Genomic DNA, 24030 nt, shown 5'->3' with positions numbered 1-24030 from the left:
AGTGGACGTCACACTAGGGATAGTATTACTGGCACGCCCTGTGTCGATGCCCATTTTCGAGTTTCGAAAAACAAACTGTAATACTCCGCAGCTTCCACTAGATGTCGGCCTATGCACAGCATGTGAATCTAAGCAGATACAAGCATCAGAAATACGATTACGGTGAGTAATGTATCCCAGGTGGCATTTTTAATGCCAATTGCTTATCTAATGACCACAGTAGTAATTTACAAAACAAAACAACAAGCAACCGTGCTGAGATATCATCTAGGGGAAAAAACTTGATGAAAGTAATGAAAATTCGCAACTTCCATATGCTAAATGATAACACCAAGGGAGACATCCTGGTGGCTTCGACTTGGAGCAATGGCTTAACAAGTTTGACAATTGATTGTTTTTTATATCAGACAATGTAGCACCTTAAGTCGAAAGCCTTAAAATCATCTCCATGACCAAGAGCAACCATAATCTACTTAAACTCACAATGAATTGGATACATGACAACCCAAAACAGAAGTATCAACATCAAGTGGAACTCAGTGCTCATAAGAACTGGCTCTGCATTACACATGAGGAAGTGACCAAATTATGCGAAAAATACCAAAGCGCTGCGATCAACCAAAATCTTGGATCCAACTACTTACCCCTCTTACAAGCATATTAAGAAAAGGCTAATAATAAACCTAGCTTCAAATATAAACATGTGTTTGATACAGCAATTCAAGAAAAGAAGCGTACCCTAAGAAAAGATATTCAAAGGATACAGCGAGGAAATAGTAGATCAAGAAATGCTCTTATTTTAAAGTGTGGCAAAAATTTAAGAACTGGCTAATATCGCAAAAAAGGATCTAGCTCCAAAACGACGCAGAGCGAATGATGTCCATCCCCAAAATAAATATTAAAAACCTGTGTTCACTGCTAAACGAAACTGTCTCCGCCCACAAAGCCGTAACCATCAACGCAATATCAGAGACAACATGGACCACGTTCTATTAATCTTTACACAATGAAGAACTGAAACTTAACATCACTGAAAACCCCCAAATCTCTATTCAAGATTGGGACATAAAAATATCTAGGCCAGAAATTCTGATGGTAACTAAGAGAGGAAGTGCCTCCCGAGCACCCGATCCATATGGGTTGACGAACTTCATAATAAAAAAGGAACCTGAAGAGTGGACACATTTTTGTTATGTATACTCTTTATCATAATTGGAGCAACAAAGAGCCTGCCACCATCCAGGAGAAAATCTGTGATTATCCCAATCTTCAAAAAAGGATCTAGGGACGAACCACCAAACTACCGTCCAATTGCATTACTGGATGTGCTAGGCAAAATGTATGCCTCGCTTTTATTAGATCGCCTTAAATGTTGGAGTTGTGACTCAGTCCATCTAGACGAAAGACAATGCGGGTAAAAGGAGTGGGTTGGTCACTAAATCTATTTCTGCTGAACATACTAAAAACAAGAGCACTCTACAAGGGAGAAAAAACATACATCGCTCTAGTAGACTTCGCACAGGCATGTCACAGCATAGATCGGGCACTACTCTGGTCAAATTTGTCCTTGTGGAATTGCCTGCGGAACATCCTTGAACTTATAATGGCTCTGTAGACAGATACGACAATCCAGGTAAAATTGAACTGGGATGGCTTGTTAACCAAGGACATAAAAACATAAAAAGGCCAAAAACAAGTCTGTCCTCTGGCATCGGAGCTGTTTAAGCTGTTTATATCAGACATGAGCCTCACAGTCCGAGAAGCAACAACGTTTTCTCCCAAAATACATGGACAAAGAATAGATATACTTCTATATGCGGACGACCTAATATTATTAGACCAGACTAAAATTGTCCTTAAGTGGAAACTAAATCTCCTAAATATCTACACTGAGCAGAATGTCCTCAGAATTAACACCGCCAAGACAACCATACTCATCTTTGAACCACTGAAAGGCACATCCAAAAAAACGAAATTCAAATGGTACTTAGCAAATCAACCTTTGCTGCAAGCACGAAACGTAAAATATTTGGGGGTGGAAATCGACTCTAGTAAGAAGGATGTAAACCACCTAATGGCCATAAAAACAAGGATCCAGGTATTAACAACACAAGGCAGAATAATCCATTGTAAATATGGAAAATATTTGCTAATTCCGATACTCTGCTTCTATAAGCAGAAAGTGTGTCCAGTAATAACATATGGAGCAGAGACAGCACTGTTCCTATCTTGGACAATCTGGCCAACAATTGAGGGGCACTTCTGGAAAAAAATCCTCCATCTCCCTTAAAGCATCCTTGTGCAACTCATTCGGCACGAATTGGGGCTGCGCTCTCTAATCACAGCAGTTGAGTGGAACTCACTCTCATTGTTTTGAAAGATCTTGATTAATGACTCTGAAATTCTTTTCAAGATCCTAAAATGTGAAGCTGACCAGCAAAACGATTGGACAATAGAACCATGGTCCAAACGCTGCACGACCTTAATGTCAAAGGCTAAAATTACAAAGGAACTGCTCATTAACAATCCAGATGCCGCAAAAAAATAAATCTGGTCCACGACTGGATTAGAAATGAAGATTCAATAACAAAAATAAAACTGCAGTCATTTGTAGTAACAGAAGTAAAATCCTTGAATAGTTTGCCATGCTATTTTAGCAAATTTCCCAGTCCTATCTATAGATCACTATTTATGCGGTTCAGACTAAATCTATATCGAATTAAAGACATATTAGCCTCTAGAAAACAGACAGGCATAACCATCTATGTCGCTTATGCAAAGAGGACAAGGAAACATTAAAACATGTGGTACTGGGGGGCATGGCTTGTGGCGCCGGCGATGCAGACACCTCACTAAGAGCTCCATGGGACGCCCGGGCTTCGACTATAATACGCTCGTTCTATATCATTGTTCCAAAGGTGTCCTAGCAGGTGGCGGAACCCTTCCTGACGCTGCCGCTTGAACGCGGAATGAAATCGGAGCGCACGAATCTAGGGAAAACTTGGTCACTAGAAGCAGCGCCGGGGACGAGGTCTGGGACCCAAGATGGCGGCCGCCTAAAAGCGCCGGGCCAGGGAGGAGGAGGCCTTTGCAATGCAGCGGCTCATGCCTGGTGGCCATCAGACCCCCCCGCCCGCCCGGTCCCCAGCAAAATAAGCCCCAGCGCCCACACTCACTTGATAGCTGCCGAGGAGCCTGAGAGGCTGCGGGCGATCTAGAGCCTGCCCTGCATCCCGTGTGCAGAGACGTTCAACTGCGGGAGCTCCGTGGCAAGGGGAAGTATCGGAGGACAGACTGAAGCCTCAGAGGGTAAGAGGCCCCTGTTGCATCAGCCCAACCTCAGCTCCTCTCCCCCTGAGACCCGGAGCCTAGGGGAGACACAGGGAGTCCCCCCTCATCCACACCCACCTAAGCGTCATACGCCCACTGCTGTGGGGCCTCTAAAATGAACTATCACATACCCGGTCCCTCCACACCGCCCTGACTATCTCACAAGGGCCACACCAGCCCTGACGCCACCTGAGAGGGAGACGAAGCTGCCCAGCTGCAGAGGACACCATCCCAGTGCAGCCCGCCGTAGCGAAGGCGGACAAGCAGGGAGGCCCACGCGTACCCGGCCCTTTCTACGCAGGCCCGTATCCCTGGCAGGAATAAATGCCAACAATTATTCCACTGGTAAGGGAATCGCAGCCATCCAGCTATGGAGGACCTCATCCCACAACTAAAAGCCATAGCACCCCGCTGCAGCAGGGGCATGCCAGCAGAGCAAAGCAGAGAGGAGCCCCCATCACCTGCCCCCATAGCACGCAGGCCAGGAGGACAGAGGAGACCCCAGCAAAACCTAGACACACCCAGCGCGGGTCCGGGGGAGCATGCAGGAGACCCAGACGACGTGGAATTTCCAGCAAGAACCCAAGAAGCGACTGCAAAGAGCTGAGCCCCCCCAGGCATCTCAGTTAGACAGCCCCTGTGGATAGGCATCGCCTCCTTAACATACCTGGAGCCCAACCGTCGGAAAGAGCTAACACTAGCCCCACAGTCAAGGGAAGGCCCTGTGCACTGCTAGCAGGTTCCCCAAAGGTGGAGCGGATATCCCCCACCCATCAAACAAACAGAGGGGGCCCATCTCATCGCTCCTGGCATGGTTACACTGAGAGACACAAACAACCCCCCTGGCTATGAAGACCCTCCTCCCGTGACTCAAACTGCCCCACTCTGGGAAGGAATCAGCCGCCACCGGTGCAGGGCATCTAACCCTGGTCCTACACGGAGCCCCTATATAGACCCTATATAGACCCGCTAGTTCTCGCTAGTGAGCTATAGACATTGGTCCAGCAACAGATCACCGGCTACCCAGCACCTTCAGGGCTGCTACTCTACCCCGGCAGGTGTTGACTATTGCATCAGGATGGCCAAGCACAAAGGCCCAAGGTCAGCAGACATAGCCAACATGCTGCATCTGCAAGAGAAACGCAAGAAGGCGGACCCCATCCAAGCCCGGGCCTCATCACCTGAAAAATGCCAGGGCCAATGGGCTACGAAGAACGGTATTCAAGGCCTCTTAGCAGACATTAAGATGGAGTTCCGCAATTGTATGTCAGAGGTCACGATTAAAATATAGGGGTTAGACAACCGAATGGAAGAGGTGGAACACAGGGTAGGCGAAACGGTGGACCAAGTCCTAGAACATTCGGCCCAGATAGCTGAGCTGCAGCAGAAAATCCAATCTTTGGAAGACAACAGCGAAAATATGCATTGCAAGCAGGAAGACTTGGAAAATAGGGCCCGCAGGAATAACATTCGCATTAGAGGGGTCCCCGCCTCGATATCAGACCAAGCCTTGCCGGCCTACATCAGCGACCTCTTCCAAACTTTCCTCCCGGATTGCGATAAGTCGCTACTCATGTTAGACCGTACCCACAGTCTGCGAGGCCGCAGGAGCGCCTCCACAACTGATGCCCCAGAGGTGATCACCAAGGCTCCCTTTTTTGCCACAAAGCAAGAGATCATGTCCGCCAGTCGCACACAGGGAGACCTGACATATCAAGGAGCCGCTGTACAACTCTTCGAGGACATGGCTCCCTCCACAGTCCAACGCCGGCGAGCCCACTCTACAGTAACAAGATGGGAAGCCATGAAAGCGATAATCAGAGGGGAACTAATAGCCCAGGCAGCTGCATATTGGAAAAGCCGAGCTGCAAGAAAGGACCAGCTGGAGAAAGAGATGGCAGAGGCAATTCATAAGAAGAAATGGTCACCTAAAGCTGCCAAACTTGTGAGGCTGGCCCACATGAAACTAGAGGCTCACCATGCAGAGGACACAGCAACAAGGCCAACAGATTCCTGGTGAGCAAGCTAGCAAGAACCTGCCGGCGAAACCATGTCACCACTCTGAAGTGCCCAGAGGGCACGATACTGCATGGAGAAGAGGCAAAACTATGGTTAGCGGCAGCGCATCTGGCCGACACACTGACGGCCTCCCCTCGCCCACAAGCGCAACAGGAATGTTTTATAGCGTTTGCCAGACTTCCGCACCTATCGGAAACAGACAGATCTTCCCTGGATGCCCCTATTACGTCTGAAGAGATTGAGGAAGTGCTTAAAACTCGGAAACCTAGGGCTCCAGGGCCATACGGCTTCCTGCCTAAGTTTTACAAACTCTTTCGCCCCCTTTTCCTGAGCCCGATGACAGAGCTCTTCAACTCATTCCGAGACACAGGCACCATAACCCCCTCTATGCAGGAATCCACTGCAATCATGCTCTTGAAAACCGTCAAAGACCCGAAGGAGTGCTCGTCATATAGGCCTATATCTCTCCTTCACGTAGACGCAAACGCATACTTGAAAGTGCTGGCAAATAGGCTGGCGCTGGTCTTACCGACCATCATAGACCCTGACCAAACAGGATTCATCAGAGGAAGAAACACAGGGGAGAACATTCGCCAAGCCCTCAATCTCATTGAGGTGGCCACCCAAAACTGGCAGGGCCTAGCCGTCCTAACTCTGGACGCCACTAAAGCTTTTGACAGGATGACTGGAACTTTATGCGACTCACGCTGGAGGCATTCCGGTTCGGCCCCTCATCCCACAGGATGCTGCTAACCAATTACCAAGCCCTGAAGACTTAATTGAGAGCAAATCATAGGATCTCGACCCCGATCTCGCTCTCATGCGGGACAAGACAGGGCTGTCTACTCTCCCTGCTAATTTTCACCCTTGTGATGGAACCGTTTGCCCACAGGATTCGATTGAATAACAAGATAGCTGGGATGGACATAAACAGCGAGCAATTTAAGATCTCCCTGTATGCCGATGATGTAAGTATCTCCATCACCGACTGTCAGTCTTCTCTCCCCGTCGCCCTGGACGAACTGAAAGCCTTTGAACAAGTGGCTGGATTCAAGGTAGACTACTCTAAATTGGAGGAACTGGGGATAAACTTGGATGTGGCCCACATGGCAAACCTCCAGACTCACTGCCCGCTATCTTGGAACGCCACATCACCTTACCTGGAGATACGCATCACAGCCGACCCAAAACAGTTGTATGCAGCAAACTTCCCCCCGCCTATTTAAGGAGCTGGAAGCCGACTTGAAGCGCTGGGATGGACAGGAATCTCTCTGCTGGGCAGGGTCACGGCATGCAAGGTGAACCTCCTCCCTAGACTTCTATATTTGTGCTCTCCCCTGCCGGTTCCCCTCCCGAAACAACCCCTGGCGCAGCTACAAAAGAAACTCTCAAAATTGGCTTGGAAGGGGCGTAGGGCCAGAATCCTGTTGAAGGTCATGACTGGAGCAGCCAAATGGGGAGGCATGGGTCTTCCCAACCTCATGAACTATTGTATAGCGGCTCAGCTCTCAAGCACCTTGACTTGGGCGGAACAGACAACCCCCCCGAAATGGACACGCATTGAACAAGCTAAAAGCCTGCTTCAGCTGAACTCCGTGTTCCACATCGCAGGCATCACTCAGTCTTTGGCCAACGATTCTATCATCTACCAAAGCAACCCTGGACGCATGGTCATGGGCCTGGCGCAGGAAGAAGCTTTCTAAGGGCCCAGGCCCGCTCTCCCCAGTCCTCCCGAATCCAGATTTTTTCCCCAGAATGTATACAGCAAACTTTAGCGGATGGTCCAAAGGAGGCCTTCGGACCCTCTCACAGCTCTACGATGATGGCACCCCACTCTGCTTCGAGGAATGCAAGAGCTGCTTTCATTTGGCAGAGAAGGAGAGATTCACATATGCCCAGATTAGGCACTGGACCTGACAGCTGGCGATCCGACAGGGGGCCACAAGGGACCTACATCCTCTCGAGCATGCGCTCCAGGAGGGTTTACACTGGGGGCAGATCACCAGGTTGTACTGACACCTACAGGAGGACATGCTGACGACCAGACCTTTGTACATGGCCAGGCGGGAGGCGGACCTAGGGCACCCCATCGAGGACCAAACATGGGTGGAGAGGGGTCAGCTCAGCCTCCAGATGCATTACAAATAAGGAATGCGTATTGAAGCTCCTCCACCATTGGTATTACTCCCCGGAACGCCTGCACCACTGCCACAGGTCCGTAGACCCGAGTTGTTGTAGGCGCTGTGGCGCACATGGGACCTTCTTCCATATGTGGTGGGAATGCCTGACGGTGCAGGCCTTCTGTGTAGAGATCTCACACGTTATTGAGGACATAACCCAGCGCAAGTTGCCCATGGACCCAGAGGTGATCCTTCTGGGAGTAGCGAGTCCAGAGTGCTACCCCAAAACAGGGCGCACCGCCAAACGGCTCACACAACTGCTACTGGCGGCTAAAATAATGCTGGCCTGCAAATAGAAAGCACAGGAGGGCCCTTTGATACCCCTCTGGTGGATAAAAGTTTTGGAAATCCTGGTGGCTGAGAAAGTCACTGCGGCAAAGGAAGGAGCTCTACATCGCTTCACTGACTGTTGGGCCCCGGTGCTGGAATACAATAGCCGATTCCCAGCGCTAAGTTTCCAGCCACAGTTGGTGACAACATTTCTGAGACCTTAGGGGCCCTCGCCCCGCCCACTGACATCAATGATCCTCGAACAATGAGTTTATGGGGGCGATCACAATGGGGATGGGGCAGGGGGGAAATACTTAAATGTTTCCTATCTATGTCATACAAGAGGCAGGTATGTCTTGTGTGCCTAACTGTCTTTATATGCTGTAACCGAAAAAAAGTTGTTAAAAAAAAAAAAACATGTGGTACTAATGTGCAAGCAATTTGTGCCTCTGAGAATAAAGTATCTTGGACACTTCTTGATCGACCACCGCGTAAGGGAAGCTGATGTGTGGTGGCACAAGCTGGGAGAGCCTAAAAATTGCACATAAATTCTGGCTTTGGGGAAAATGAGGAAAGTGATATTTCACACAGACACATGGGACACTCTGATTTCTAAGTAAAGTGTTGATAAAGTCACAAAGATAACAGGCATGTATTGCAAGAGCTCTTATAATTGAACTAGAGCTGAACTGTAGTGACTCTGCTCTACCGCAACATGCCTGTACAAGTTGAATTGTAAAGCACTTTTTTGTCTTTTTTTTTTAAAGTATGTATGATGGCAAAGGTTTGTAATAAACCATATGCTAATAAAAAATAAATATATATATATATATATATTTACATGTGCTCATCTACAGGAAGCACAGGAACTACCCGAGATTCAAGGTGGGAAATTGCCATTTCAAATCCAAGGTCCTGCCATTCTGCCTTTCTTCAGCACCCAGTGTCTTCACCAAGCTGCTGGCAGTAGTAGAGGCTTGCCTCGGAAGGGAGGGCTTCCAAGTTTTTCCCGGTTTATACTGACTTTTTTGACAGTCACTATACCAATATGTCGAAGCAAAAGTGCCGAAATTTTCTTTTTTGAATGCCTTTTTCCCCCCTAACCCCCTGTTTTTTTTATTTAAAACATCTTTTCTTTGCTAACTAAACAAAACTAAACCCTATAAAATAAACAATAATAAATGAGAGAACATTTTTGTTGCCACTTTTGTTTCGACATATTGCTATGTGGAAAAAATGTTTTCGACATATTAACTGGATACCGTTTTTCCCTATCTGGACGACTGCCTCGTCTCTGCTCTCTCCCCAGACCAGACGTCTGCATGCTTGTACCGCAGGTGCAGCCTATTGCACAGCTTGATTTTCGCCCTGAACTGCAGGAAGTCTCTGCTTTTATTTTAGTTTAATTTAGTTTATTTGCTTGTATAGCACGCCGAACCCGGAGGTATCTGGGTGCTTTTTACTTTTACATGAATGTACAACAATTTTTACAAGCGGATTGGTAGAAAGAGTTACACGGACAGGTGAAGACAAGAGTGGCAGAGAAAGTGCAGAGATAAGCAGGGTGATAGACTTGTGTTACATATCAAGTCACAAAATTACAAGAGGCATGCGACAGTATAGCTAGGAATTATGTATGTGGTGGTCTAGACCAGTGCAGGTAATGTACTGGCTAATGGGTTAGTTACAAGGCTGGTGTAGAGAGAAAGTGGCAGTCGAATGTAGTGCCAGGCAAAGGTCATCGACGTCTATCGGTGAGACCTGTCGTAGGACACGTCTCAAGTATATAGAAGACATATGGTTAGAAAGTAGGGAAGTGCAGGGTTCAGGTCTTCTCTTAGAGCTCAGAGATGGTATCTTCAGGATGGTAACCTGAAGAAACAGGTCTAGACTGTGAGCATACTGGTCGAATGGTTTAGGTGGTCGTCTGGCAGGAGGTGTATGGCGTTAATTAGACTGGGAAAAGAGCCATGCTTTTACCTTGTTTCGGAAGGATGGGAATGAAGGTATTGCCCTTAGGACAGGGGGCAGAGCATTCCATGTCTTGCTTCCAAGACTGGGACACTAGTTCCTCCAGCTTTAGACAGCTTGAATATGGGTATATTCAGGCAGTGGACATAGTTGGTTCTGGTGGGTCTAGTTGATTCCCTTCTGGCGAATTTGTCGACCAGGTACTTGGGGGTAGAGTTATTCAGGCACTTGTGGGTGATAATCAGAGTTCTAAAAGTGATCCTGTCTTGTATAGGAAGCCAGTAGGTATTCCATCGGGTTTGTGAGATGTGATTGGACCGGGGAATGTTTAGGGCTGCTCTGAGGGCATTGTTTTGCATTACGTGTAGCTTGTGTAGGGTTCTCTGACTAGTGCCTAAGTATAGAGTGCTGCAGTAGTCCAATTCGGAGAGTATGAGGGCTCTTGCCAGGGTGGTGCAACCATAGGTGGACAGGAACGGTCTATGCACATTTATTAGTTTAGAAGTGTAGGCAGTTGATGATGCTGTAGCAGTTACTTGTCTGTGGACCAAGAGGGAAGAGTCCAGATGAAATCCTAAAGTTTTGGCATCCTTGTCTACTTTAATGTTGTTCCCATCAATATTGAAGGAGGAGTATTGCAGACCTAGTCTGTTAAGTTTCTGTTTAGTTCTGATGAGCAGAAGCTAGGTCTTGTCATCATTTAAACAAAGACCATGCTTGGTCATCCATGCTTGGATTTTGCAGTAAATTTCATTTGGGAGACTTGAATCTGTGTGGTAGATGCCAGAGAGTGTGATGAGTATTTGCGTATCATCCGCGTAGTTGGTGTAGGATACCCCAAGGTTGTCAAGATGATCAAACAAAAGCTTTGTGAAAATATTATTAAGGGTTTGGGAGACGCACGAGCCCTGTGGTACTCCACAGGTGATTGGAGATGGTTCTGCAGATGCAACTGAAGAGAACACTCTCATGGATCTGTCAGAGAGAAAGGAATTGACCCAAGCTGCCGCTTTGGTGGAGAAGGAGGCTGCTGTGGTGAGATGAGTGGTTAATATATTTTGATCGACTAAGTCGAACACTGCCGACAGGTCAAGTAATAGGAGTAGGGCTGGCTTTCCGTTGTCCCTCGCCTCATCCATATGGATTTTTAAATCCGGAGGGCTGTCTCAGTCCGGTGTTTAGATCTGAACCCAGATTGTCTGAGGCCAAGAAGGTTATTAGATTCAAGGTGGTTTTGTATCTGGATGTTTGCAGCCTTGTCTAAAATGTTCAGGAGAAAGGGCACCGTTGTGATCGATCTGTAGTTTGTGGGGATGCTGAGGTCGAGATTAGGCTTTTTGATAAGGGGCATGACCCAGGCATCTTTGAGGTTTTTAGGAACAGTGCAGGAGGCAAATTAGGTATTTTATAAATGGGGCAATTTCTTTAGCTCCCTCCTTTATATTTTGGCAGAGCAGATATCCCCTTGCCATCTGGAAGACTTAAGGCTCACGATGATAGATTCTACCTCTTTAGGCATGACTGGGGTAAATTCAAAGAGATTGTCTAGTTTAGCGGGCATATGTTTGTGGGTACTGTGTTTTGCCGGTGAAGCATCTGGGTCGTTGGATTTGGTAGCAGTAGCAAGGCAGGATCTTTTTGCTTCAATTTTATCTTGCAATGTTGTGATTTTCTCCAATAGGGCAGTTTGGATGTTGGAGCACCATAGAGCGTCTTTAATGCACCAGTCTGGCGGGGAGATAGGAGACTCCAGCTCTTTAAGGATAGTAAAATGCTCCTTGGTTCTAGATCTGGCGTTGTTAGGCAGAAACTTGTGCAGTTCCCTGAGGGACCACTGCAAAAAGTTTACGACCACAGGTGTAAGCAGTAAACCCAATTGGTAGCAGTCTGCACCCCCAGATTTACCTGGTAGCTGTGGCTGAGCAGTCAGACTTCTCTAAAGAAGAGTTAGGCAGTATATAGAGTATACACAATAGGGCTAAAAATACAGTAGAACAAGTAAACACTGACCAGAGCTTTGGTATAAAAGTATATAATTATTTATTTAAAAACACACTTATGAAAATACACTGGCACTACTATATCAAGCAAGTTCAAACACAGTCACTATAAGTATATACACCTCCCTAGTTAATTATTCAACAAGTCTAGGTTAAGACGCCACTTATTTAGCAAAACAGAGGTGAGCGCGTAACCGTAGATGGCACTCCAATAATTTGTTTAAAAAGGGAGAGAAAAGGCAGAGTAGGAAAATAACACAGTACCAATACTTTTAAGAAACCACAGCAAGTCAAGAAAGGCAGGGTCTACTGTAGAGCCAAAAGTTCATAGGCCAGGCCCACTCTTGGAGAGAGCAAGGCGGAATGTGCCCAAGATCACACAGTGGAAATGCACTCAAAGTCTTTGCAGAAGAGTTAAAAAGAGGTTGGATCAGTTCAGAAAGGCAAAGTTAGCAGGTCTGAGGTCAACCCAGTTAGAAAGTCAAGGATTTACGGGGCACCTTGGACAATCTGTTGCAAGGGAGACCAGGCGGGACACAGTACCCGAAATGGTGAGAAAGCTCCAGCGGTGGCAGTTGTTCCTGGCAGCGGGTGCAAGTCGGGACTTCGACCAGAGGAAGAGATAATCTCGACGAGGAAGAAAGCTGGAGGTCGTTGCACTGCCAGGGAAGAAACCAGCCTTTAGGTTCCCGATTAAAAGGTATGAAGCTTTTATTCGCGGTAGTGGTGAAGCATGGCTATCCGGCTGCCGGGCGGCTTGGCATGGGCGATTCGGCCACGAGACGTCCAGGAAGGCGAAAAAGGCGAACTGGTTGGTCCCACCAGCTCAAAGGGAAGAAGACACTCCTGGAAGAAGATCTCCTCTGTCGTCGGGGATGTGGTGAGTTCGTACAGCAGGGCTCCACTGATGGTGTTGTCGTTGTAGATGGCTCAGCTTCTCCCCTCTTCGGATTCTTTAGGTCCTGTGGCGACTTCTGAAGTTCTAGTCCCCAAAGCCCTGCTTTTATGCAGAAAAACCCCCATTCAACAGCCTAGCTGTCACTCAAACATGCTAAGTGGTGAGCCGGGCGGCTCACCACTGGGCCAATCACACAAGAGTGCAACTTGAGTTGCCAAGGCAACTCAGTCCAGGGTGCCTAATCCCCCTCCCACATATCCTGTAGACCCCAGACAGAGTGGCACCATTTGGAGGGCTTATGAGGAGAAGCCCGCCAAAAAGTGGAACAAAGGGCTTGACTTGGGTTAGAGTTTCAGAGGCGAACACAAACGCCATTTTAAAACCGAGTCCTGGCAAAAAGACCCAACCGGGGAATAAATATTAAATAAATAACCCGGCGGTATCTTTAATATTGCACCAAAAAGTGGTGCGTTTAAAATCAATGGGAAAATCCCATAAGAAATATTCTGGTGGAATATTTTGCGTGGTATCCACTGCCACCAGCCAGAAACTCGACAAGGGGGGACTGGACAGTGCCCCCTTGGAAAACAGACCCAGGGGCATGATGGTTTGTACTGGTTCTGTTCACAATTTGAGACTAGTAAAGCCAATGGTGACTTTACATGCCCTGGGAGACAGTAGTCAGTCCCAGGGTATGGAGTCTATGTTTGGGGGTCACTATGACACCCCGGTGTTACTGCACTGAGGGTGCTGTGTAACACACATACCAATAACACATGAAGCCCTATGGAGTAAAAGACCCCATAGCCCATAAAACCCATTCACAGTCAAAGGACATTCTCAAATCATGCCTAAGAGTGGGAGAAAAAGAGTCTCACTCTTAGCAGGAGAAAAAAATAAACCCCAAAAATCCAGCAAAGCTGCTGGGGGACTCACTAGGTTTGGCAAATTAGCCTTAACAGAGAATTCTCCCTAACAGGCGTTACCTATTCTGTTGTACGTCTTGCTTTTAGTTTTCAGAATAGCGGCTTTATAGATATTGGCGGCAGTGGTGAAGTTTTCCTTAATTTGAGGTGATGGTTTTTTTTCCACATAGTTTCGGGAACCTCTTTTGATATTGCGTAGTGCCTTCAGCTCGGGTGTAAACCATTGGTTTAGATGTGCAACTGGTTTAGCTTTCCTCAGTTTAAGTGGGGCTATATGGTTGAGGGCATTAAGGAGGTTTTGATTATACAGGTCCACGAGTTTGGAAAGATCCAACTCAGTTCTTCTGTGGCTTGGTGATAGGATGGATTAATGGAAGTAGGCTCTCTAGGGTGATCAGCCAGTTGTTTCTGGTTAAGGCTGGGGGGCTCCTTGGTCTTTGGGAGATGGTTGTCTGGTGTCTTGTATCTCGAAGGAGATGACATTATGGTCTGACCAAGCACACAGAGAGTTTGAGAGAATGTTTGTATTGCAATTCAGATCTGCTACCCAATCTAAAGTTCTTTCTTTGCAGTGAGTTGGATCTGAGATACGCAGTGAGAATCTCAACTCTGTGATGGAATTTTCTAAGGCTATGGCATTTGTGTCTTGACTATCATGCAGGCCTAGATTTAGGTCACCCAGAAGAATGATTTGGGAGCTGGGTTTGGTGTTCTGGGAGAGTAGGTGGGTGATGTCTTCCTCAAAGGAGGAGTGTGTGAGCAGATGAGAGGGGGAGTTTAACTGAGAGGAGTTCTCCGGTGAGGATTGGGAGACTATAACATTCTCTGACGCCTAGAGTGTTTTTGGCGATGATAGCGACTCCACCCCCTCTGCTAGTGGTTGTCGGCTGTTGTGTCTTGACTGTCGTGTAGGCAGAAGAGTCCTCTGTCCATAAGTGCCGCACAGAGAGAATCTAAATCACTCTCTGTACAACCTTTGAGGCCACAGGTGGGAGATGATCTTCCGGAACCGTGGACCTCTGGGAACCCCGAACCACTGTAAAGAAGGCACCGGTTAAGTAACAAGCCTAAGACAGCAATAACAAATCAGACAAAAAGGAAGTGGGACGGTCTTACCAATAAGTGGCCGTGGAGTATCTGCTACACCTATAGAGGAGGTTCCGGGACCCAGCAAGGCTGTTTCGTTTTGCAGGGCAGTAGGTGTCACTGAGCTGCATGCGCCGGGCCCACCTGTTGTCAGAATTCGGACAAAGAAGCTGAGCAGAACGTAGTTCCAAAGGATTAAGGAAGTAGAATGTCCAGAAGGCAGTCCGTGAATCGTAACAAGGAATCCAATGAAGCAAGAACCAGAAGCCAGGGGAAATCCAATAGCAGTCCGTAGAGTAATCCGAGGTCCGTGTCCAAGTAATCCGAAGGAATAAGTGTAGCGCCAAACAGGTGTCCAAATAAACAGCTCTGAAGCACCAAAGTGTTGCGATGCGGCTGTTTAAATACCGTCGCTGCCTATTACCTTCAGGTCACATGAGTCGTAATCGCATCACGTGAGCGTAACTTAGAAACACGTGAGCGGGATATGCTGGTCATGTGACGCAGAAGAAGCTGGTCTCGCAATCACCAAGGAACACGCCAATGGAACGGGCGTCTGCGCGAGTAGGCAGCATGTCGAACCATGCGGGTTGGCACATGGGAACTCAGGGAAAGCACAAGTGAGTCCCGGAACCGGGCAAGAGGACGGGATGGGGTGGAGGTGTGATAACGGGCAGGGGGAACACGAGGAACACTGAGGGGTGAAGGTGAGTGTGTGACATTGGCTCTAATGATAGAGAAGAATGATAGAGAAGTGTTCCGGTACAGCTAACATGAGGGAAGGTCCTACTGCAGGGTGTAGCCACGTTTCTGTTACTGCTAGGAAGTCTAGTTTGTTGGGGGCGATAAGGTCTGCTATATCTAAGGCATGTGCAATTAGGGACCTAGCGTTGATGAGGGCCTCTTTGATAGGTGGAGCTTTAGCAGGTGGGGGAGATGGGGCTGGCAAAAGCAAAGGTGTGTGTGTTTGCTTAGGGGAGTTCATGTGGGGACGATTAATGTTGGTTGGTATGGAATTAGGCAAAGGGAGCTTGTTGCGAGTAGGGCTCATAGTGGTGGTGCGAGAACCAAGTCTTTCGTTCCTGCGGGTGGTAGAACATGGCAGGTCCCTAGTGGGTTTTGAGGAAGTGTACTGAATTGGAGTAGAGGAGAAAAGGTAGCTCTCAGGGGCTGAGGTATTAGAAATCTGTACTTGTCCAGGGAAGGAGGGTAGATGTTTGTTGGACGTAGTAGCATGGAGGAAGCATGGAGGAAGGGTAGTAGTGTCACCATGGTGTAGATGATGCAGGTTCTCCATAAATATAAGGTGCAAGTTTGCTATTAGCATAGTACTTAGGATAAGGCTGCTAGTAAGAGAATAAGGTCTCAGAGCCTGGGGAATTGGACCAGTCAAGTGCAGAGCCGGTATGAGGGTGGCAGATCTATGTCCACGCCTATTGCATCACTAGCTGAGTGGGGTTACAGAGTATATAATGACTATGTGTCTAGAAGGGCAGGAATGCACTTTGAGCTAGCAGGTATACATCAGCAGTTTTCAATGGCTAACGCACATACAATCAAACAATGAGGTTTTACTTGTTAGCGTGTGGTAATATGGAGTACTGTAGTTAGAGTTGAGAAGCATGCAACAGAGTATAGCACGCGCTAGATAAGGCTACAAGATATACGAGGTCAACGTGTCAAAACAGGAAGGAATACACTTTTACCTAACCGGCGTATGTCCTGGAGTTTCAATGGGTAACGGGCATACAAGCAGACAATGAGGTTTTACTTGTTAACATGTGGAAATTTCAGTCATAGCATGTGACAAAGTCTGGTAATGTAGCTTTAATTGACAAGCTAACAATAGCATGTAACATGCTCTGGGTCCGGCTACGGTTTAAGCAAAGTCAACGTGTGTAGTTACGTTCAGGAAGCAGTTTCAACTATCAAGCATACATCAGCTATTTTCAATTGCGCATACTGCCAAGTCTACAACAATGATTCTTTACATATTGTCATGCAGTGGTGAGGTGATTAATACTTTGGATGAAAACTGTTGTTACCGCCATGAGCTGATGTTGGTTTTGGAATTGTACATTTTCATCTTGCTGTCAAAGTCTAAGGCAAAGTCCTCTCGGTTATGCTGGATGTGGAGACTGCAAGTGCAGTATAACGTGCCCCGGAGACCCAGCGACACGGACAGGCACAGACAGGCTCTGGCCTTCGGATGGGGCCTTAGGTGTTGGACCAGCTTCCGCCTAAGGCGGTACAACAGGCCAATAGGACGTTGTCATTGACGGTTGCTAGGCAACCGAGCATAACAAAAATATGCTCACAGTGGCGGCGGCCATCTTAGGGAAACCTTGCACACGCTGCTGGATACAGGAGGGAGAGTCCACGCAGTGCGAGTGCGGTCAGCTAAATTAAGCAGCAGTTTCGCTGGGTACTTCGGGGGTAGGCTCCCTATGAATACTGGATGTCTGTCACCTCCGAAGAGATTGATGTGGGCAGTCGAGTTGCTGTTCAGGTCGGCTCTGCTTTGGATATGCCCCAGGCGGTCTAGCTGCTCCTGTCGCTGGTGATCCTTGCAAGTTGTAGCTGCTCCTGCAGCTGCTCAGGGGACAGGCTTATGCTGTCCCAGAGCCTCCTGTTCATCTGGGCGGTCTTGAACTCATGCCTGTTCATATTAGGACCAAGTAGCAAACATTGTTAAGGTGGTGCGTATCTTCCAACCACAGAAAAAGGTCCTGCCTCAGCTTTTGAGCGCTTTTTAGGTCCTATGGCCTCCTGCATCCTTGTAGTGCCATAGACTAAGCTACGCATTAGGTGCTCCAGTGGTTTCTCAGTTCCCAGTGGTCTCAGTTTCAGGGATGTACCAAAGACCTTCGTCAGGTCTCGGAAAAGGTGTCCAGATACCTGGAATGGTATTCCCAAGGAGACAACCTACTGATAGGTGCATTGTTTTGACAACCCTAGCCCCAACCGATTCTAGTCACAGACAGGTCCCTGAATGGCTGGGGAGCTCACCTCCAAGATCTGCCGGTGAGCTACCTTTGGTCTGCTTTGGCTTGCCAGAAGCACATCAATTTGCTGAAGCTGCGAGCGATCAGGCTGGTCACTTTCCTCCCTTCTGTATGCTGTAAATCTGTGTTGGTTCTTATGGTCAACACAGTAGCCATGCACTTCCTCAACAAACGGGGTGACTCACGTTCCTTGTGCAGAGAAGCAGCGTGATTGCAGTTCTGGGCTCTGGAGAACAGTGTGTCTCTAATGGCAGCTCATCTTTCCCGAACGTGTTAGTGAATTACCAGGGCAGGAAGTCTTCGGTCGCCCATAAGAAGGTCTCTCAGGAAGTTGACCCCTCAAGTTCACTACTGCACTCCCAGTGGGAACAGGAAGTGCAGATGGTTCTGCTCCAGGGAATTGCCTCAACAGGGAGCTCTGGGGGACACTTTTGACAGATGAGTGGGACTTCAATCTGCTCTCTGTGTTTTGGATGGTCCGTGTTATACCGCTGAATTGAAGGCTCTACCTGTTTAGGTCAACAATGATCTTGATCTCTCCAGATGGTGCCTGAGAACATGGTACCCTGAATTGCTGGACATGGTCATCTTTCCTCCCCGGAACCTACCACAGAGCACAAACCTACACTCCCATTCGGAGGAACAAATCCTACATCTAAAGCTCAGCAGCTTAAACCTTTATGCTAGCTGCTGAAAGGTTGAGGTATACGGAGTGTGATTTATCGGAGGATGTCTTGAACATACCTCTTTATACTAGGATACCCCCCCACCAATCTCATTTATGCCTGTAGGTTGCATACGTTTTCAGCTTGGTGCCAGGAGAGGGATCTGGACCCTTTTACCCGTTCCACTGCCTCTTTTCTGGATTTTCTGCTTTCTTTGGTCTGGACGAGCTTGTAGTTTGGCACTGTGAAGCTGTGAAGGGGTACCTTGCTGCCATTTCGGTTTTTCTAGAGAAACCCCAGGGAGGGCTCTTTTTTCACAATCCCCACACATTCTTGCATTTTCGGCGGGGTCTATGCAGTCATTTACCCGCTCGCAAGTTTGTTGTTCTGGCGTGCGATGTTGGGTCTGTGTTCTGCTGTTTCCAAGTTGTGATGAATGCTGCCTCTTTCCCTTGACCGGCACCGGTTGTTGTATTCCCCCGGGAATTTGGTGGTTTGCTACTGCTGTCTGCCATACTCATTTGGTCTGGCAATGCATTCTAGTCCATGTAGTTCTGAAAAAAATACCAAGAACTCTGGCCAGAATGGAGGATGCAAGCATTGATGTCCAAGAGTGGTACCAACTAACACATTCCAAGCACTTTCAGTGGGCGTTCAGGCCCTACCTCTGTGGTAGGATAGGCACTGGCATTCACCCTAGTAGACCTCCAACCCCAGGTTGGGATGGTCCCTGTTCCCGCTTAAAGTTAAACCCCATGACCCACACTAGCCAATCAGCTGGTGATAGTAGCGAAATTGGTAATTGTGCTGATATGGAACCAAAATTCTGCACCATTCCTAAATTCATGGTACACCAAAATATGGCATAGCTTAGCGATGGAAAAGTTGACAGCTGCAGTTACAGATGGGAAATGCATATATACAAACAGGGCCTAATGTTTGGAACACATGAAAATGGGATTTCTGCAACCTTTCATGCACAAAAGACTATTAGCACCAAGTACGTTTTGGATAGAGAGCCAAATATTGTGAGGTAGTAAGCCTTTGATAGTCATTTTTCTTTGTGTTCTTTTCTTGCATACCACTGGGGTTGGGGCAGAGAGGGAGGGAAAGAGGTTGTTAGAGGAGTGAAGTGGTGGATGTTATTGTTTAAATCTTGAAAGTACTGTTGCTTTATATTTGGAAAATAAGGGTGAGGCCCGCCACAAAAATAGTGTGTTATGTCCTCCATGCGGAACTTAGTGAGATCACTGTGCGATCAGAGTAGATTTAAGATTGCAACAGAATTATACTGCCAAAAGGGATAGTACTGTACTTTTACTGAAGATTGTTTTGAAATCACAGGAACAGCACAGAAAATGTAAAAGACAGCTACAGTTATATGCAATTCTTTTCATGCATTTTGAGGTGACATTTTTACCACTTTTAACTACATTCTTTCATTTTCAGTACTGCCGAAGGCTTGACCAGAGAAAATATGTCTGATGTAAGTGGATGGCAAACATTTCTTCAAGCTCTAGGGTACTTTCTCAAGATGTTCTTCGGCTCTGCAGCCTTAGGGACGCTTACTGGACTTATTTCGGCATTGATATCCTTTTAGTACTTTGATTTTTCACATGTATGCATTGCTGTTGTAATTGTGATTTGAAGATTTGTTTGACTCATAATTTTATGCTGTATAGACTAAGCAGACACCCTCCTGCTGATCCTATGGGAGCAAGCTTTTCCTGCCATATCTATTTTTTGGCAGAGCATAAAGAGGAAATGTTATCTAGCATGAACATCACTGAGTTCTTATTTATGATGCAAGAATATAAGCAATTGGTATCTTGATGATATGAAATTAAATACTTCTACCTCTTCATATTTGCTGTCAACATGCAACCTAGGTTTATTAATTATTGCATCTACATTTGTATATGTCTGTACTACCTAAGAATCATACGCTTAACTCCCAGCCTATCTACAAGCCGTTTGTGCTTTGTTACCTCAGTTCTTCTTGAGGTAGTAGAAGTAAACTTGCAGTTTGACCCTTCTTTACACAGTGAGCAGACAAATCCCTTTTTCTGCGCTTGATAGGGAACTCCTACCATATCTTACGTTGTGTGCCTTATAATTAAGGCACATGCAATTTCAGATGTTATGTGGCTGTGCAAATGGCGATGGACCTTTTCATACTTGCATGTAGTATCCACTATCACTTCGCGCATAGCTTCTGCTTTCAAGACATACATTTCCTGTAGTTTCATAAAACAGTTCTTCAAAGAAGTAGTCCTGATTCTTGAGAGTGTCAAGTGATGCTTTTAATCATTCAAGATATGTTTTTTAGTTCTTGAAACAGCCAAGGTTTGGGGTTTCTGCTCCTAGAGGCACATTCTGGCTTCCCGAATTCTCCAGCGGCCTCACCGCTTTCACTGGGTCGACCCTTCCATGTTCTGTTTAATGCTATTTCCCTCCAGTTTACCGCCAGCGTCTGCTGCCTTGTAAAGCTACTGCCACCCAGAAATGGGTTGGGACACCCATAGCTCACATTATTTGCTCCTTGTAACTTCCTAGGCTATCCCCATGTTCTCCCCTTTCTGATATTGTCTGCAGGGATGCCACCCTTTGTTGTCCACCAAGCTGTCAGGACCCGCCTTCATGTGTTTCTCCATTTTACCAGAGTCTTCCTTGCTGGATTCTTCACCCTACCTAGATGGTTGTCATCGTTGGAGGGCTGTTTGTTCTTTTCCTTGGTCATGGGGCCATCGTTGGTCTAGAGATCAAGTCCCTTGGCACTGGATCCTGTACACTGCAGCTAGGAATGAAGCCTGTGGTTACCCATGTTGTTTGGCTATGCTGCAGCAGTTTTCACAAAAACGTCCACTGTGAGTACTTACCTCTGGGCCCTGGGGTGGGCGATTATTCAAGATATCCACCCTCAAGGGTTCCTCTGTTCTGGGGCTGAGATTCTGTGGAGGCAAGTTTCAGCCTAATTTCCCATTGATTTACATTGCAGTTCTATTTCCCATTGATTTACATTGGGGTTCTATTGACCAGAGTGTCCTCTGGTCCAGTCTGAGGTTGTTTTCAGTGGAATCCAAATCTGTAGGGTAAAAAGAACTTGCCTCCATATAAACAGATGACTTGTTGATTTAGTACCATTAAGTTCCATGGAACTTTCTACCTGCCCTGGACTCTCCTAAAGTGGCTGTGAGGGTGCTTCCCTGCCCCAGGACATTTTTCCTGTGCACACCAGGGTTTCTGGATGTTCTAAGCCAAGAACGAGAGTTTTAGTACTTATCATATATGTTTAATGTATTTTTAGGTCCAGCTATTTCTTCTTTTCTGTAAATGTGAATGATTGCTCTTTGTGAGTAGTTTTGATAACTGTGACTATTTTCCCTGGGAGTCAGTTGCACTTGTTATTGTTACTAACATGATACTTGATTTTTCTGTAAGAATTCTGCTATAAGTAGAAACTGTTTTCACCCTCTTGCCTGATATTAATTAGCATTTAAATAATACAAATATGATATGTCCTAGGGGCCTGAATTAATGGTCTAGAACCTACCAAACAATAGGGGTGAGTTAAGGGGGAAGGACGAGGGGATCACACAGCCTGTAATTTTATGTTTGGTGCTTTTCTGAGATAGTGGGCCCTCATAAAGGCATTAGGGCGAGGAGAGTCTCAAAGGTTTTTTTTTTTTTATAGTGTACCCTGTAATATGGGCAAAGTACTTATTTGATCTGATAATTAAAGTATAGCTTTTTCAATATTTCATTGTGGTGTATTTTCTGCACATAAGTGTGTGGACAAATTGTACCTTTGTGTCAGCCTGTAACTTTACCGGAAAGTTGAGCCTTGTTGCTCTGTTCACGTTACTTACCTTTAGGAGCAGTTTGGCTTCTCTTTCTTGTCATATGTTAGACCCACCATTAAGGTCAGTGATTGGGGGCGTGGCTAACTGGCCATGTGAGGAGACGCGTTTCCCGGAGGAGCTCCTTCGATCCGAAATTGATCCGTATAATGTGTGCACTGGCAAGAGCCCATAACAGCTGTAAGAACAGGAAGTATTTTATGAAGAACTGGCGCGCCCCAGGACGAAGTTACATGCCCATAGAACACATGGACGCTGTGTTGTGAGTATTGCAAACGTTACAGTGCCCCGAGGCGAACGGCGATCCAAAATGGCGGCACAGAACAAAGGATTCGGTGAGGAATATTCGGTGTAACACCCTGAGTGCATGAAACCCGAAGCGTGACTGGAATGGAAAGGCAGACTGTGGCGTTCTCGCACTGTTGTTCGCACCATAAGCCAGCACGGCAAAATCCTTGCATACTGATGTGAGCTGGGTGCAGGAGGTGGAGAGAGTGACACGAGGCGAAATCCCTTAGCCCTGACACCGAGGAGATACTGTTGCACGCAACAGAAGCGGAATGACTTCTGAAGACGCAGAGGGCTAGGAGACATCTCGATCACACGGCTGTAGCCGGCTGAAACTAAAGAAGGCAGAGAGGACACATTGTTGCGTTCGGCCGCTGGTGCAACAATAGAGACACCCACAACACCCGTGCTCGCCCCAGCACCTTAGCGGTACTTAGCAGGAGATCACGGAGCATGCAATCCACTGCACGCAGAGAGCTGGGACGTATGCGCACCTGCGGAGGGGGCCCCTCAACAAAAAGGCAGCACGGGCGAACTAAGTAAATACTACAAACTTGGAGGGCGTGGACATAGATCCGGCGATTGCACGCAGAAAAACAACCCACTGCATTCACGAATGGAGGCGAGGATGTCGGAATGCGAGCCCTGTACTTGTTGAAAATTACAAAGGAATCGGAGCGCTCTAAGAGGGAATAATTTGCTTTCCGGATTGGGGCTGCATTTCCATCGGGACCCAAAATGGCGGCTAACAAAGGACCGACGCCTAGCGGAATGGAGGCTCTCATTCAGATCTGAGCAGCGGGCTCCGGAGCTGACAAAGCGGACCGGAGCGTGCGGAGGCGGCTGCTCATTAAGCTGCGCACCCGCCGCGGGGCGCGCCGCATCACTGTGAGAGCGTTCGCTCGACACCACGGACAATACGCTTGGGGAGTGTGAGTGCGAGTGCATCGGAAGAGGAGCTCGTGTTGCGCGGCGCCCCGCAGGGCACTGGTGCACTCGGTGCGGTCTGCGTGGGACGCTCCAGCTGCTGACATAAACAGCTGATGAACGAAGTTGAAGAGGACAGGCTGGCACATTGTTGCGTACAGCGGAAAAGCTGCTCAGTGAATGTGGCGCCCGGGCGCCTGCAGGCACCAATTAACTGTATTCCTACAGGCGGCACGGACTGGTTTAAGCGCAGCAGGAGCCAGCACAGCTCCTAGGGTTAAACAACCCATTTGTGTGATCGCGGATGAGTAGTGCACTAAAGGCTTGGAGGTGCAGACTGCTATATAGCACCACCAGGAGGGATAGGTCCTGCTGACCAGTCGGTGCAACGCCGGCTCCCACCAGAAAAGAAGACCGGCATTGTGGGTGCTGAGGGATACTCGCCCCAGGTGGGTTAACAGAAGGCAGCGACGGCCACGACCTAAGTAGACCACAGAAGTGTACTGCGGTGTGGACTGAGGAGGGCTAGACTCCACGGAAGACACCGACCATTGAGATGTCCAGCAAGCCCTTGAGAGCGAAGGCTAAGCAACCCACGCTGGATG

The 24030-nt window shown here is 47.5% G+C and overlaps 1 protein-coding gene across 1 annotated transcript in view; it reads left to right on the top strand.

Moving 5' to 3' along the window:
• Positions 1-24030, top strand: part of SLC9A8 (solute carrier family 9 member A8) — a 1353696-nt gene that overhangs the window by 730423 nt on the left and 599243 nt on the right. The window contains exon 10 of the mRNA XM_069651262.1: positions 19800-19938. Within this exon, the coding sequence (XP_069507363.1) occupies positions 19800-19938 (139 nt within the window). The remainder of the gene's footprint in view (positions 1-19799; positions 19939-24030) is intronic.

This window comes from Ambystoma mexicanum, chromosome 3p (assembly GCF_040938575.1).
Source record: "Ambystoma mexicanum isolate Mex_15411 chromosome 3p, UKY_AmexF1_1, whole genome shotgun sequence".
Classification (NCBI taxonomy): Eukaryota; Metazoa; Chordata; class Amphibia; order Caudata; family Ambystomatidae; genus Ambystoma; species Ambystoma mexicanum.
The sequence above is the reverse complement of the archived record's forward strand: the minus strand, read 5'-3'. Positions and strand labels throughout refer to the sequence as shown.